The sequence below is a fragment of the Rhyacophila brunnea genome, unplaced genomic scaffold (assembly GCF_057557595.1).
Source record: "Rhyacophila brunnea isolate RB1 unplaced genomic scaffold, BYU_Rbru_1.0 scaffold_13, whole genome shotgun sequence".
NCBI lineage: Eukaryota > Metazoa > Arthropoda > Insecta > Trichoptera > Rhyacophilidae > Rhyacophila > Rhyacophila brunnea.
This window is the reverse complement of record NW_028232785.1, coordinates 25678979-25697687: the sequence shown is the minus strand read 5'-3', so window position 1 is coordinate 25697687 and position 18709 is coordinate 25678979. Positions and strand designations below refer to the sequence as shown.

The 18709-nt window shown below is 32.8% G+C and overlaps 1 protein-coding gene across 12 annotated transcripts; it reads left to right on the top strand.

Annotated features, from left to right (window-relative positions):
- The first annotated feature begins 432 nt into the window (after positions 1-432).
- Positions 433-17477, top strand: LOC147077062 (uncharacterized). 12 transcript variants are annotated; one of them, XR_015069407.1, is made up of 5 exons: positions 433-614; positions 7409-7532; positions 14333-14533; positions 14987-16277; positions 17280-17477. XR_015069407.1 is itself a non-coding variant. In XM_085940686.1 (4 exons), the coding sequence occupies exons 1-4, from the start codon at positions 592-594 to the stop codon at positions 15608-15610; spliced, it is 888 nt and encodes a 295-aa protein (XP_085796812.1). In that variant the 5' UTR covers positions 433-591; the 3' UTR covers positions 15611-17471. The 12 variants fall into 12 exon arrangements, 11 of the variants coding, with proteins under 11 accessions (XP_085796812.1, XP_085796811.1, XP_085796813.1 ...); XM_085940686.1 differs by having other exon boundaries at positions 7493-7532; positions 14987-17471; XM_085940685.1 differs by having other exon boundaries at positions 14987-17471.
- The last annotated feature ends 1232 nt before the right edge of the window (positions 17478-18709 follow it).

The following is an 18709-nucleotide window of genomic DNA, read 5'->3' as shown; positions in this document are numbered from 1 at the left end:
CATTATTATTAATTCACTAATAATTAATGTTAGATATAAACATATGATTAAATTTCTTACCTGGTATAATTAAAAAAAAATTGAATTATTTCATTTGCATTCTATTTTGTCATCTGGCTTATTTTTCACCCAATGTAGCATATTTTTACAAATGGCGACATTGTGTGTGATTCTTTTATTCAATTTATTTGATCCTTTCCAGAAGCTTTACCTAACCGAAATGTATAGCAGCTGCTGTTGATAATATGTGTTCAACATATTTTTATTTAAATCATGTAAAACATTACGTGTTTACTATTTAATAATATTATTATGACCATTGTATAATATATCTAAAACATCTATGATTGGATTGGAAGGAATCTTCTTTTATTTTCGATTATGGTATCACTGAAACGCCGATGACGGATGAATCGTGGCTCGGTTCTATTCACTGACAAATTGTACGTATAAACGTCTGTTTGTATAAACAGAAAAATGGATAAAAAACGTGAACCAATCGATGTTAGTCCAAATTGGAATGACGTGCCTTTGTAAATTTCAATGACTCAGATGACCATACTTTCATTACTAAAAATGTAAAGCAAGAGAATGATGATGATCTTTCTATGGAGGTTAGTTTTGATTCGATTCAGAGTAATCAGTTACCTAAAGCCTTTTATCATATTATTATTGTTATTTCTTTTCATAATTGAGTCGTTCACAAGCGTAGTGAACCAAGTCATTGCCGACTCAAGTAGAAAGCCAATACATTCACGACTGCTACCTACTAGGTACTTTTTACGCCCCTCCCGTTGTTGCCTACGTATGAACTGTCATTGTTCTATAGCAGGGATGGCCAGTGCGTCGATCGCGAAGGTATTTTTGTACGATCGCGTATATAATAATAATATTGTACTATTTCTTGTTCAAACGAGTCAAAACTACTCGATGCTCCAGCTCTTAAAATCCGCTAGTTCTTATCTCTTATCTTACATATCATTATCAAGAAATACACTCATGCGAAGAACACAAGTGATGAGGACTTGAAAGACATTCTACCTACAGGAAAACATTATTAAAATAAATAATGTAAATTCCTACCTACTGGTTGTAGACTATTAGGTTTTGGTTTGTTTTTAGACCGCAAAAGAATGCGATTGCAAAAACGTTAAGCGAAGCTTTTCTATAATATACAAGGCGGCTATCGCGGTAGTTTATCATATTTATATAGAGGTGTTAATTGTTATAATAGGTAAGGTAATGGTAGGTTTTAACAGCATTTCTCTTGGCTAACTTTTAGAGCGATTTTGACAGTTTAGACGGCTTACTTATTGTGGGTAACAATTATAATACTTACCTCAATTACAAATATACCTACCCTCTAACATCGGCAACTGCCTTGTGTATCAAGTGTCACGTGTCAAGAATACGTAATTTTAATCTTGTCCTTCGCTCTGACAACTACTCTCGGTTTATGCACTGACGCTCATTTATATTGGTGTATTTGAAGTTTGCAACACTATTGCACGTCTTTATCGTATGTTTAATTTTCGTAGGACACTCACAAATTCAAAAACCTTAAACAGCCTATATGAATTATATTTATTATACTAATTTTCATTAGAAGTCTGGAGGTACATAACTGATTTGTTTATATCATGCCTGAATGAGCTACAATCATTAAAGGGAGTAGGTTAGGAATTTTGTCTGGGGTTAGCGCTACCATAATTGGCCCAAACAATAATTATTGAATGCTTTGTAATTCGTTATGACTAATTTTCATACCCGATAAATTTTAGGCAGCCTTTACAGAATTTCGATTACACCTATTGATTGATTTATTTATGTTCAATAAACAATTTTAGCCTTCAAGTTATAATATTGTATCAGATGACATTGTCCCATTGAAGCGATCGAAATCCGTCTTGATTATTATTTTTTAAGTAGCGTAACGTTGCATAAAAATACGCATATTGGGAATAACGCGTAAAGATCAGAAAAACTAATGAATAAGGGAGCAGATGTGATAAACGTCGCAAAGCAGATGAAAATAAATAACAATGCAGAATCGCAGGACAAATGCCGTCATACATTACGCTACATTCATTATAATTGTCATCGATGTATAGTATTAAACAGATAAAAAATATGTCATTAAAAATTAAAACAAACCAAATACAAAATTGTTATTTTTATTATAATTTAATAGAACTTCATTTTAACATTACACAATTACATGTACATAATATTATAGTGAGTAAGAAAAGGTAGTAATCAAGACTACTTCTAAAGACACACGAAAGTAAAACATATTGTGTTTTACGTAAACTATCATAAATGCTGGCAGTGTATAGTTAAACATCACCATTGTACGACAAATAATAATTGATACAGGTAGATACGAACAATAATTATATTTATACAGATATAATATTATTTATAGCTGTATTATGAATGTACTCCGAAACAAAGAAATACATAAGAATTCTAGAAAGAAAAAAGGGCGTAACTCTCAGTTTTTTCAAAATTAAAATTATGTAAAACAATACCCAAATATTTATTATATAATAGGAATAATATTATTAATATGCCCATATTGTATTGTAAAGAATCTTCATTTATTTTTCGATCATGGTATCACTGAAACGCCTATGACGCGTGGCGCGGCTCTATTCACTGAAATTGTACGTTTATAAACAGAAAAATGGATATAAAACGCGAACCAATCGATGTTAGTCCAATTTGGATTGACGTGCCTTTCAAATATTCACGACCATTCTTTAATTAGGTATATTGAACATCTCTATTTGGAGGTTAGTTTTGATACGATTAATGTCATTTCATCTCCTATCTCCTATATATTATTATCGTAAGAGATTTTGGAAAACGCACCAACTTTTTTATTTAAATGCCGTTTTGTTGATTATTAAAGGAATTCACTTAAATTTTTGGAGTCCCGAATCTATTTCCATTTGAATCCGGCACAATATGATAAAACTCGACACAATCACAGATAATATCGTTTTTAAATCGTGTTTTATATCCGTCACCATACATTTTTGCATCTTGCTGTCAATCTTCCGCAAATTAATAATAATGTCGCTTAATACTTTCTACATAACCGATACCTATTTCATAAATCTGAATTAATATTCCACAAAATCTGTAAGCAGCACATTGGCGTACTATTCGTTTTGACCAGAAATAAATGGATATTTCCTCACTAATTATTACGAAAATATAATCCAATACCACTTCACTGCCACTTATCTGTCAAACTGAAATAATAGATGATTGATTTTCTATTGTTTTCTTTTGTGATATAAACAAGTTCATTTGACGTGTCAGAATTCAAATTTAGAATTTTCAGGAATAATCAAAAAATGTGACATTTCTATTAGCACCCATAAACAATCAATTTCAATCAAGACATTTTTAGTAAGATGAAGATAATTTTAATAGGTACTGCTATCAATAGATTGAATAATTTCAGACTTAATAAATAAGAAACTAGATTATCAGTGGCGAAGGGTGGAGGTAGGCTGTTAAGATCCGCCATAAATAGTGCACATTAACCTTTTTCAGTCAAATGTATATGTTTTTATTGAAATAAGACTACAATTTACAGATGGTATTGGTTGGATTTTAAAAATCAATTAAACCCTGTCTGAACCAAACCATAATTATATTGGTATATTTTAGGCGATTTGACAAAATTGTGCACATTTTTTCATTCTTACTTATTTGTTTTCGTTAGATTAAGAATACGTATGACATATATTGTTGGTTCATTTTTTTAATTCATCAAGCTATGCCTAAACCAAACTATAATAGATAAAAAATATTATTCTATCTATAAAATATCCAAATTTATGTATGATTTAATTGCATAATTTTAGATATTTTATAGATATACGAGTATTTTTTGATTATTATATATTATGGCTTGGTTTTCGCAGGGTTTAATTGAATTTTAAAAACTAATCAACACCATCTGTAAAATGTAGTCTTATTTCAATGAAAACAAGTATGTATGACTGACAAAGTTAAGTGTGTAATATTTATGGCGGATCTTAACAGCCTACCTCCACCCTTCGCCACTGTAGATTATAGTATACATATTACGTTCTTCTCAATATTATAATAAGTCAACGTCGATCTGACAATAGTATCTATCTGCAGTTTTGGCGAATTCTAGGTTATTGGTGTATTTTGTATAAAATGGTGACGGATCGAATGGAAATATTATTGTTCTACGAAAAAAATCCTAAAATGCTCAAATTTGACGTGGAAAATGGTGTCTATCTGCATCGAAGTGTCTAGAAACTAAAAAGAAATATTATCTATCTGCTTGATTTATTTTATTATGACATTATAATTTCCATCAATCTTTAAATGACTGTTTTAGTAGGTACTAATATTAAATCATTTCACTTGAAAAATAATACTGATACCGACAAAAACAGTTTTTTGAACCCCCTGAAAAATTGACTATAAATATCAGATAGATACTATTGTCAGATCAACGTCGAAGTGTCACATACTTCCATATGAAATAGATAGGTAGTTATCGTGATTCAGTAATAATTGTATTATTTTTACATTTAGGTAGGTAAATGAAATTGATGTGACGTTTAATACAAGTACCTATGATGAATGATGTCATCGTAAGATGATGCAATTATTTGCATCGAACGCGAGATAATCGACAATTACGATATCTTTTTACTTTAAATGCCTCTTGAACCCAATTCGTGACAAGGGCTTTCTCACTGAAAACTAATAAATGCATCGAATGCGCCACTATTTACGCAGTTAAATCTCGTATTTTCTTCCCGAGCGAATATTTTCAACTTCTTCCCGGCAGAGGAACCAACACGACCTTCCTCTGCGGATTATACATCCCCACTCTTAGATTAAAATTTTTAAATCAAGATCCTGGACGCTATCGGAAAAAAATGACAACATTTCTGGCGAATCATAGTCCAGTTAAATGATGACATTCTTGTTTAATTTTATACTGATGCCCATTAGTCGAAAATGTCTTCGTATTCGACCAATTGAATGCTATAAAAATGTCATCATTCATTCTACTGAAGATTTTACATTGCCCAAAATAGATCAATTACGTCATTGATTTTATCCTCTCTCGCGCGGATTCAAAATATTACGTATATACATAAAATGATTTTATATAATGCAAAGAAGATTATAGTTATAAATAAGCTTTAGTTTACAGCATTTAGCTAATGATATCGCATAAGTTGTTACATATTATTATTTAATTTTAACCTTAATTCTAGACATTTTAGTTTACTCACATTTAACTTACAAGACCGTTTGGTCTATCTGAGAGAAATCATCCATAGTTCACTCTGAGTGGCTGTGAGCTGCTCAGACTGTACTATGGGACTCATTACACGTTCATTATTATAGCTTTGTTTAAAGGTAGGCCGCGTAATTTCAAACAAAAATCGACATTTATGGTCGGACCGAAAAGTTGTGACGTCACATCAAATCTATTGCAAGAAATGTCCGTTGAAGGTGTACATTTCGAGGCCGTGTCACAAGACTACTTAAAAATACTCAAAGGTAAATAATATTGTATTTTACGTAAATTACCACAAATGCAGGCAGTGTATAGTTAAACATCACGATTGTACGACAAATAATAATTGATACAGGTAGGTACAAACATTAATTAGATTTATACATATATCTATTTATAATTATTGTGTTATAAAAGTACTACAAAACAAATACATAATGACTCTAGAAAGGAAAACAAGCGTAACCCTCAGTTTTTTACTAATATGTTTTAGTGCATAATAACGTTGTTTGTACATGACTAAAATACACGTTGTGACTACACGATGTACTTTACTGTCGAACAAGACCTTCGTGTCTACGTGTTAAAACTGTGAACGAACAATCCCCTCCGGGAGAGCTAATTACACTTACGTTTTCATATAAAGAACGACCTGTGGTGTGGTCGTGGTGTACAGATCTATCAATTTACGTAATAATAAAAATATGTCTAAAATATGTGAGTGATTTTAGAATTATTTTAGTAAACTTTTGGTTGACTGCGAAGAAGAAAAAGAATCCCATCTTGGCGAGCACATACATTATTTAAACAAGCCCCTAGCACGCCTTGCTGCCATGACAGGTCTGACAAATGCAGTGTTACAAAACGCGACTTCCGCACGCTAAGATCTTGTCGGACAGTAGGCTGCAATTTTCGATCTATAAACTAAATTTAGCTAGCATTTTAAAAAGGAACGAAGTGACGTGGGAAACAGTGTTTCCCAAACCGCCGGTCCATAGAAATTTTTGAGCGGTCCGCAAACAGTTGCCCTTCATTCGCTGCGTCCAACGCAAGCGGTGCGTTGCCCGTCAGGTGGCCATTAGATATGATTTGCATGGTATTTAAATGTGGTAAATAAATTTTAATTAAACGGTCCACAGCGAATGGGTTAACCTGCATAGGTATAATATCAAAAAATCCCATGAATCCATCTATGGAAGTTGTCAATCCGAACACAATTTATATTAAAAAATAAAGATACCTAATCGAGTAATATTTTGTTGCCGTTTTGTTATCAAGATATAAAATACAACATTGCAAATTACAAATACACTAAATCGTCACTGTTCTTGCAGAAGACACTAATTCTAAAAAATGACATATTGAGTTAGTACCAAAATGTTCCTTATTTCAAACATTACCGTCTGGAAACCTTCTTAATAAATAAACTTTCTTTATTTTAAAGTCATCCTTTTTACGATTACTTAATAAACTCACACGATAGACCATTATTTCAAACATTTTAACAACTTCAAAGTCAAATTACTCAAAACTAGTATTCTCCTGTTAGTGTGTTCTGCCAAAACAGAGACGAAATTATATTTCAGATTTTAGACAATCCATTTATATGAGACGACTTTTACGGCCATGCCATTAAAAAAACGAAATAGCAAAACGAAATAGCAAACCGAATAACAGCACAGAAGCCTGGTTAACAACTATTCTAACAAGATGCATTTCAGATTCGGCAGAAATTTGTCTGCGAAATAATACATATTATAATATATTACTCGTATTTTGCGAGTGTATGTGAAATATATATATATGAAAAAAATGGGAAAGACTGATCTACCTACTGGAGTGAACTAGAACTCACACAGTGTTGTAATTATAGTGTATTAGTATGTTTCTATCATCATGCAATCGTTTAGTAAATGTTCACAGGTGTTTCTTCAGCACATTATGTTTTTAAAATTGTATCATACATCGCATTAAGATGGCTTTTCACCAGTATGTGTTTTTTTATGCATTTTGAGTGGTCTGGACTGCGAGAATTTTGATGAGCAAACATCACATTAATATGGTTTCTCACCTGTGTGTTCTTTTATGAATTTTAAGGTCAGCTGCCCGCCAGTATTTAGATGAGCAAACATCGCATTCATATGGTTTTTCACCAGTATGTGTTCTTTTATGCCTTTTGAGGTTTCTGGACTGCGAGAATTTAGATGCGCATACATCACAGGTATATGGTTTTTCACCAGTATGTGTTCTTTTATGCATTTTGATGGCACTGGACTGCGAGAATTTAGATGAGCAAACATCGCATTCATATGGTTTTTCACCAGTATGTCTTCTTTTATGAATTTTGAGATCACCAGACTGCGAGAATTTAGATGAGCAAACATCGCATTTATATGGTTTTTCACCAGTATGTGTTCTTTTATGAATTTTGAGATCACCAGACTGCGAGAATCTAGATGAGCAAACATCGCATTGATATGGTTTTTCACCAGTATGTGTTCTTTTATGCCTTTTGAGGTTTCTGGACAGCGAGAATTTAGATGAGCATACATCGCAGGAATATGGTTTTTCACCAGTATGTGTTCTTTTATGCATTTTTAGATAGCTTTGGTACGAGAATATTTTCAAACAAACATCGCATTGATATGGTTTTACACCAGTATATTTTCTCTTGGGCAATTTGAGATGATTATTCCTTGAATGAATACACGAAATATGGTTTTTTAACGAATTTGAAGATCCAAATGTTGCATAACAATGGCTGCAAACAAAATTACGTGGAAAATATGTTACTCTTTTTAGCTTGATTCGAATAACTTTCGGCAAAACGTACATTGTCTGCATTTCTGTCTTTATGTCTTGTTCATTTATAGTTATTTCTGAATACTGCGCCACCATGTCTTTCACTCCTTTCATAGCATATTCTTCTTTATCAACATTATCGGTTTTTACCACGATGGCCAGTTGAATTTCATTATTTTGACTTCCTATATAAGCTGCATCACATTATTGAGTAGAAATCTAAAAAAAAATATGTTAGATGAGCACGATTCGGTAAATAAATAAATAAAAAATGTCCTCAAAACCTTAAAGTAAGTAGTTATACCGAGAGTTTTATGTCTTAAATAATTCCTAGCATTCTATATCGCCGGTGAAAAAGAAGTAGTACATGAACCAGATTCCAGAATTAGATCGTTCGCTGTTTACATTTTTATATAGATAGATTTTTTATAATGTCCGATCCTGATAAAGTCATATAGGCCTTCACAGGCTAGAGGTTTGTATAAACGAATTGTTTTTACAAGAAATAGATGTTACGACCTATTAAGACCATACACTTGACTCAAATACAAATTGAAAAACAATGTGTGTATTTGGCGGACCCAGAATTTGAACTTGGGACCCGCGACTTTATATGCCATCGCTTAAGCCTACAGCTAAATATGTACTAGTTTAATAGAAAGCGCTAAAATTTCCAAGACTACATGAATATTGCTCTAGCTCTAGTCTTAAATACATTTTATATAAGCAATGACATTATTAATGGACAACGCACTCTATACAGTAGCTAGGAAGTAAATGCGCGCATAGCGACATTCGTACATGTATAGGTAGACGTCACGCAATTTCCATTATGCGATATCACGCATCGGGAATTTATATCAATATCACCATTATTGTAATGGCGTTAGAACAGTTTTTCTAGTGTCAATGTTCATTTGAGCGAACCCGTTCGAACCGAACCATTCGGCAGACCCAACCAAAAGCTTCGGGAATTGTAGCAATATCACCTTTATTGTAATGCGTGAGAACAGATTATGCAATTCGGCAGACCCGACAAGAAAGCGATTGTCATTTTTTCCAGATGCTTCATCCATATTAATGTCATTGTATGTAAGTTAGAAGGTAGAATGGTGTGAGATTTTTTTGGCAGTGCAGACAACTCATTAACCAGTTGATATCGTTACTTTCAAATGACACTAAGCCGGCACGAACATCTAAACTCCTCTCGCCTGCAACATGTCGAATACGTCCAGGTGGAATTGTCGTTATTCACAAAAAACACGTTGCCAAATGAAGCACATTGGTCACGAGGACATACAGCACATGGTTTTATCCATACGCACTTAAGGAAGTATGATGGTGCGCTCAGTTTTGATTAATGACTATTATCCCAGTCGAGACGATTTTCAATGAGCGACAGGAGTAATGACTAACACCCTTCCAAAGTGATTTCATCTTGACTGCAATGCTAGAATATCTTCTTCCTCAACAAATCACCATTAAAACATATTATTACAAAAGAATCTAAAATGAATCTAGAATGAATATCAAAACTGGCGGCAAGAGACTGCACAAGTGCACATAACATCGTTGTTGGATTAAAACGTTATACGAGACGTGTCAAAAATTAAATAGCAGTGACGAAGGGTGGAGGGTGGATGTAGGCTATTGAGATTCGACGAAGATAGTGCACCCAAAACAATGACAATTTACAGATGGTGCTGGCTAGTTTTTAAATTCAATTACGACCTGCCTAATCTTAGCCGTGGTAGATAATACTTAACAATCGTCTCTAAAATAGTTCTATTAAACCATATGAAATTTAGGGTATTTTATAGATAATTTTTTTATATAGATTATGGTTACTCTACGGAGTAGGACTTAATAAATTTAAAAAAAAAAGAATCAACAATGTTTTCGTATTCCAATGAAAACAAATAAGTATAAATGAAAAGATTTACACAATTTTGTCGTATCGCCCAAAATATATTAAAACTATTATGGTTTGGTTGAGGCATGGTTAACTACGAGGCAACTAACGAGGCACGAGGCAACTAACCAATTCCACCTGTAAATTGTAGACTTTGATGAAAACAAATATGTATGACTGCAAAGTTTAATGATTAGTATTATGGCGGATCTTTACAGTCGACATCCAGCGACAGGTCGTTGTTTTATTGTCGATTATGGTTTGCCCTTGGTAGAGGGGGTATGGTAGGGTTGGGCCTAATGAATTTAAAAAACTAGCCAATACGATCATATTAGTCAAAATGGAACTTTTATTGCATTTTCAAACGATGATCCTGGACATTTCTTAAACATTGTAGATAATTTATTTATATAATTTTGAAGCCTTATTATCCTTTATATTTATTTTAAATATTTGATGACTGCATAAAGTATTTTTATTACATAAAATAGTATAATCTTACTCCCTACTTCATTTTTAGTTTGTCAATTTATGGCTACGGCCGTATGTTGTAGCTTAACCACTGGGTAATGCCAGAAGAAATGGCGTATTTCAAAAAAACACTACGTTATTCTTAGGTCAATACTTATTATAAAGCAATCATTATTCGTAAGATATTTATCACACTTGAATGATCAAAGACATAGCTTATAATTAGTATCCATAGAATTATCTTCAAATGTGTTAATCTTGCTCATTTTTTGAAAATTAAAATGCCTAATTCTTGACAAAGTTGGGATCACAGAGATTATCAATATAATTTTTTATCGTAAATATTTCACTATAATAATGTCAAGGTAAATTATACTAATGGTTTATAAATGCGTTTAAAAAAATAATAAATGTAAAAAATCTTAACACCACTGCACATGGATGTTCTGAAATATGTATATATTCTAAAACATTAGAGCGAGAGGTTTAAAAGAATACTATTTTATGTAATAAAAATAATTTATGCAGTCATCTAATATTTAAAATAAATATATAGGATAATAAGGCTTCAAAATAATATGAATAGATTATCTATAGCGTTTAAGGAATGTCCAGCATCATGCTTTGAAAATGCAATACAAATTCCGTTTTGACCTACGCTGAGCATGTCCGCCCTTAATTAAACGGAAAAAATGAATGAAACGGTGTGCACAATTTTTGTTGTATCGCCCATAGCATACATATATACTATTAAGATTTGGTTAGGCAGGGTTTAATTGAAATTTAAAAACTTGCCGGCACCACCTGCAAATTGTCTTCTTGGCTCATTGAAAATAAATAAGTATGACTGACAAAGTATAGTGTGCACTACTTATTTCAAATCTTGATAGCCTATCTCCACCCCTCGCCACTGCTAGATAGGTGCCTACCTACGCATTAACATTGGCTTATGCCGATTGAGGTTGAATACAGAGATATTATTTAACATTGAAAAATAAGGAATTAATATAAATGATACCTGATTTTCTGAGCTGAGTTGAGAATAAGAAGATCCAACTGTATCATCATATTTCAATGAATGCTTTGTACCTTCAGAGATATTTGCATAGTTACTGTCAGACTGGGACATAGTTACAGCCGTTATATCGGTCATGTTTATATTGCGATCCTGGAAGAAAATACATATAATTGAATACAAATATCAGGTAAGGATAGGTTAACACGCCAGTGATTTGTTGAAATTACGCTGGATGCGGCGTCGAAGTAGTATGTATATTCAGATTGATTCACATAAAAAATAGACAAAACTATGTTATCTCAGGTTCGTATCTTTCAACCTGAACGAAACAAAACAAATTAAACCATAGACAATAGACGTACAAATTGTATGAGTAGAAAGTTGACCGGAAATGGTTTGAGATTTGACGTTTGGTTCAGTGTATCAATGAAAATCAAACCGTTCTCGGACCATCAGAAATGGTTTGACATGAAACGTCAAACCGATTAGGATGATCCATAGACTAATGGCAATCTGTCAAAGTGTTGATAACCATTATTCGGCATTTATATATCGTGAGGTGTTCATATTAATATGTTAGACATTTACACCATATAAGTTTACTTGAATTGTGTATATTATAGATTAATAATCAATACCTATCATTCATAAGTAACCATACGCGAACAAGACGCCACTTTTGATCTTATTATCTCAAAATTCAGCCATATTTTCTATGCAAAGAGTTCGATTTAATATCATTCTATAATTATTATATCAGACCAAGAATTTATTTTCATTTTATTTATATTTTGTAACCGAGATTTTAATCTATAAACTGTGTTAAGTCAACCCGAACCTAACGAATATTATCAATTTAATATGATCGATTGTCATCTAAGTCACAAAATCATACTGTCGACATGAACAAGTGGTGAATTATAAAAAGCTCTCATCAAAAGTGATTTTTAAAAACTCATCATACCTATAAATCTTATAAATTAACTAAATGGCTACCTATTCACAAGGCATTCTGTATATTATTTTATACATTTAAAATGAATGAATACCTACGAATTTGTATTATTGTAGACGATAGGTTAGAATTTGATGTTTCAATAAATATGTTTCTGTTTTAGAGACTAATATGTTATGAATTAATTTTAAGTACTGGAAACACTAATTAGTCGTCAGAAAAGCGATTCCGTGGACATTTACCAAAGGGTCCCAAACCAAACATTCCATTTCGTTTGTTTGATTCAGGTTGAATGATACAGACTTCTCAATAGGTAGTAATTTGATATCTTTTTACGATCTATGGAAATGAAATTCTCTTTCAGTTTTATTATCAACATGCGAAAACGTGTATTATCATATCGCATTTTACTGAAACCCTTTCTGTGGGTCATCTGCAAGAAAATATTATTACGCCATACAATAAACACGTTGTGAAAAACTAACCTCAAAACGGCAGCTGGAATCGTCGCCATTCTCTTGTTTAATAATTGTTACATTGCAACAAGATTCTTCATTAGCGTCGTATTTGCTTTCATACGGTTCAAGTTTTATATCCATTTTGCGTACGTAAATTGTAATTTAAATAATATATTTGGGACTACTCGCAGTTTTCGTGAAATGCGTCTACGAATAATTGTAATGTTTTGTCAAAGAAAAGTGTTGCCACTATACAATATTGAGTATCCCTTGTTAAGGTTCAAATACTCAAATAGACTATATTTTGACGGTCGGGCACATAAATGCTAAGAGCGTTTTAGTGTCTATGATCAAATTTATGCTATTCCGTCATTTTACATACATATTGTATGACAGCTATGACATCATATTGACACTTTGTGATACCCTGTAGCACAGCAGCCCGAATTCGTAACTATCGACTCGTGTGGGATGACAAGTTAGTATCGCCCGTTTCATGTCGTATACGATAACACCTATTTTTGAAGTCACTCGCTACGGACTATTTTAATTCGCGAGTGACCAGTTGGCAACATCGCCAAAACCAAGAAAATCGGTGTCTATGGTACAAGATGAAACGTCAAAAATGAAATGTCAAACGAAATCATTATTTTTGTTGGTTATGTTTGTGTATAATTCCTATAATATTCGATTGATTTAGTATAATATGATATAGATATATGTACGTAGAATATAACCTTACATAATTGCGAAACCATATGATATTATTACACTGTAAAACAAGATTTAACAAAATAAACACCACAATGTCTTCAATAACATTTATTTGTATGTAGGTATTTATTCATTACAAACCATTATAAAACATTAACATAATTAATTGAACTCAAGATAACAGAGTATTAAGTAACATTGTGAATAATATAATAATTTGGCATCTTTATTGTTTATAAATTGGTAATTGTCGTGGACGACACCTAACTTATTCATTTTGACATTTTGATTTTCAATGTCACTGTCACATATGAAACGAAATATCAAAATAAACATGTAAATCGGGAAACAGGAACACGAATTTACGTCCTTCGTCGAGCAAAAGAAAGGAGAAGCTTCAATAAAGTGATCTTAATTGAAATTAGGTAAGGTTATGTCCATCTCAACATTACACCTAGGTACCTACCACTTTTGTTTTCTCTATGGATATAATATTATAAACGTCAAAATATAACATACATCTTCTGTCTTTGATTCATTTTAAGCTATACAACACCCATATTTATTTTTTCGGATTGTAAACTCTTCAGGCTTGTAGGTAGTAACATTGAATTTACGATGAAATAGTCGCCGGGAACTCCTGTGAAATCAAAATACCTACTATAAGGTTACGTTTTTCTATTTTTTTCAGGTCAAGATGGAAAGAAAACCATATTGTAGTGTGCAGCAGAAAACAATCTTGTTGGATTTCATGGGCAGTGAGCCGGAATTGGTAACTGGGAAGTTCTCAAACACCTTCACATTCCAAGACGCCCAACGTAAATGGCAAGAAATCACTCTAACTTTGAATGCGATTCCGGGCTCAAATAAAGACTGGAAGCATTGGAGAAAGGTGAGTACCCACTACCCAATACTATACATATGCTATAAGTACTAACTTAATATATTTTGAGTGCCCAGCAGTGATTCATTAATATAAAAATACAACGGAGGCACGATCGAACTGTGGTCGGTGTAATACCGATAATTTGTGGTTTGGTATTTCATAATTGTTCAAACAGCGTTCAATGTGCGTTTAATTTTTTGGGTTTTATGAAAGGGTGTCACAAGTATTATAAGGTCGAATACCCGTACTAGTAAAATCATGGAAACAGCTGTGTATATTTATAATGGGCCTCTTTAAAGTTAATTTATCTCAAGTTGACGCATGGTGTAGTTAAATTATACCAACCTTTTAGTTTGTACGCGTTTGGTTATTTGTTCGGGGTCTTTCATTGTTGACACGCCTTAACTTGACAGATGATATAGGTGAAGGTGTGTTTAACTAATGGTTAATAATTTGCAGACATGGCACGATATACGGAATAAAACGAAAGGGAAGCAAGCCGCAATAATCAGAGACTCGACTGCTACAGGAGGCGGACCTTCAACTGCCCAAGTTTTAACCGGAATAGATCTGCAAGTATTGGAATTCGTACATCCGACATCCGTCCGAGGCCTAGATGAAGTACCGGAGTCAATGATTGAGAATCCAGATGACGATACCATTGAGGAGTTGGCCGTGCCAACATCACAGCGTAGGGTACAGGTGGCAGCGCCAGAATATTTGCATGTTTCAGAGGTAGTAGGCCCACCGTGTCTACCACGTAACAAGGCGTCAAACTTAAAGGCAATGTGTGACATTGGCAAAAAACACATGGAAATATTGGATAAATTTCAGCAAGATACGTTGAAAATGAAGGAGATGAAATTAAACGAGGTGTGCAACACGCACAGCACGTTCTGTACGTTGCTTCGGGAGATGTTGGACACACAATCCTGTAGTACTGTCGCGCTTGAGTCAGCTCTAAATATGGCTCAAGATGTCATAAATGACAATAGAACAGCATCTCGCGAACTGATTGCATCAAATTTACGTATAGCTACGGCATTAGAATCGATAGCAAATTTTATTTCGTCGAGCGATTAGACCAACACAGATATTATTAATAATTTACCTTTCAATCTCTACCTTGGATGGTAGGTTGACTTTGCACAAACACATTTACTAAATGGATTTTGCTATTTCTAATTCTTCACTTGTCCTTGTTGATTTTGTGTCAATTTATTAATTTTTCTTTATTACAGACTTAATGGTGAGTATGGTTTAACGAATCAATTGATTCATTTTAAAAACTGGCGTTGTCACCTATAAACTTATTATTTTTAATATTATGTAGGTACTTATTTATTCAGTTTCATAACCTTTGCAAGCATCACTCAATATTATTTTAGCAGATTATGATGAGCACACATTTAACTACTTTGTTACATAAAAGTTTTATTATTGAAATATGCAATAATTAACATCAATTAGTTAATAAATCAAATATAAAAAAAAATCTAAAATCCATTTCAGATGCATAAAAATATTAATCATACTGCGGGTTACGTTGGAGCCTCTATTAGACAGGGCTGTTTATATAATATTTGCTACATGCTAATCTGATTTCAGGTTAATCATATTTTCCACTTGATATTATATACATGGAGTGATATAACTCCTGGAAGATATGCCAATGTCGGTCGAAGATTCTGGATTAACCCGCCGAATGGGTGATGTATCAATAATGTAGGCCCGACAAAGGAAAGTCCATGTAAATGTATTTACTACCTTCATTTTTCCTTATTATAAATAAAAATTATTAAATTAATAGGTATAGTCAAGTTGGTAAACTTGCGTTAATTACTGGTTGGACATTTTCCTTCGTCAGGGAACCTTAACGAGTTTGGTCACCAAAACACTATTGAAAGATTTTATGGATAAACTGATTAAGTATTGCTAAAGAAACATAGAACATTGATTTAATGTTGTTATAATAATTTAATAAGACATTTTTATTCAGATTCCATATTGTCTTTATAATGCTTTCGTGACTTGCATTACCTCAAGGGTCAACATGGAAACATGCTCTTGTTAGTTATAACATTTTTAATACAAAATATAGTCTAAAGTCTTATGTAATCGAAGATATGGATGTGTAACTGATATAATATTGCAGATAGTCTATGATTGCAGCTTTATAGTTTATTCATAATAAATGTATAACCTATATTTTTTACGGCCCAACGGTGGCCGATGGCGGCTAATGCGTCAGCTTATAATGTGGTGGGTCCCTGGTTCGAATCCTGGGTCTGGCAAATACACATTGTTTTTCATCATGTGTTTGTTTGGAGTCGGAATATTCATAGGTAGAACAAATGGATAACATCCGTTTCTTGTAAAAGAAAAAAAAACTGTTAATACAAACCAAAAAGGTCCATATGATCTTCGGATCAGACATGGTCCAAAAAAACTTATAATTACATTAGACTGGAATGGCATGGGTTTTGCTTGATCCAGTGGATTTTTTACTTAGTAGAGATTATGAAATAAACAATAATTTTTTATAATATAATTTTCATGCAATTGTCAGGCTCTCAAGATATTCTAAAACCAACTCAGCTTAATTGTGTATATTTCTAATCAACTATAATGTCTATAGAAACATGATGAAAGCCAATCAATTCAATGGGTCGTGGATAAATATTTTTGGGTTGATATTGTAATTTTATGTAAATTCAAGAAGTCAACTACCTAATTTTTTGCATGATTCTAGATTCACTGATGTAAGCAGATGGAATTTTTCTACTCGGCGCTTGTAGCTCTACAGAGGACTGGTGCAGCCGACTCTTCACTGATTCATGGACATTCTAGTTTTAAAAGCAATGCATTGTAATTAAATATATTATGTATGCAGAGCGTACATGACTGAGGTTTAAACCATGATTTTTTGAATAAAAAATAATGCTTTGGGAAAATTGCCTTTATATAATTATTTTCTTACCCTCCAATTCCATTGAATGTCAATCATAATAATCAAGTAAATAATTTATTCAAAACAGTTTTTTACACACATTGAACATAATCACATATATTGCATATTTCATTGATTGGTTAAATATGAATTCAGTTTTAAGGTGCACTGATCATATCATTTAAAATTTACCAATGAATACAAAAAAATAATCAAGATGATTTTACAATAACTCCAAAACTGTTGACATCTGTTCGTTGAAGGGTGGGTCATTTCTAGTTGCATACTATTTAATGATTGTTTTTATAAAGAAATGTACTGTTTGATAAAATATGTAGTGTTTGACGAACGCATACTTTATAATAGATTTCAATAAATTGTTAGTTGTAATTGAATTAAAATACTCAAATGAAAATTATCAGTAAATCACATTAACTTGCTTGTCCCCCGAAAGTCAAAATTTCATAATACGGTAGGTACTATTAATTTATAATACAACAGTAGTCGGGGGCATCACATCATGTACGTAATACGTGTGACGCACACCACATTAATCGTTTTGAACTTACCTCCGTACGTCACTTGATGTGGTGTCTTTATGAGATTCATTCATTAATCCCAGATATACTCTTATGAAAAAATATGCATAGCATAATTGAAGGGAGAATACTTACCGAACATTATCCCATCTATGTAAGAAGAAAATATTCTACATTGATCGCAGTTTTAAAAATTTTTAATTGACTTTATTTAAACTTATAAATTTATGCATTTTCTTATAAGGTTGTGATGTAAATGGTTTTTGAATTATATTCGTCAATGGTGAAATATTAACAAAATGTATTTTAGGATTTAATTCATCCGAGGGGTGGCTATGACTCTTGGTTCCGCCCATAATATAATTGGAGCTGGCTCAATCACACGCTATGGATACCTTAAGAGGGTGCTAAGCAGAGGCCAAATAAATATACATATGCTATTTTTTTTATTGTGTTAACTGTCAATTCATCGTGAAAATGCATTGTATTAATGATTTAAATTAATTCTTCTTCTTCCACGGCGCTACATCCCGGGGTGGGATTTGGCCTCCTCCACAACCGCTCTCCACTCACTCCGGTCTCTCGCCAAACTTCTCCAGTTACCGGGTCTTCCTATATGAAGCCAGTCCACTTCTACGGCGTCAGCCCATCTCCTTCTTGGACGGCCTCTGGGTCTCTTCCGTTGAGGTAGCC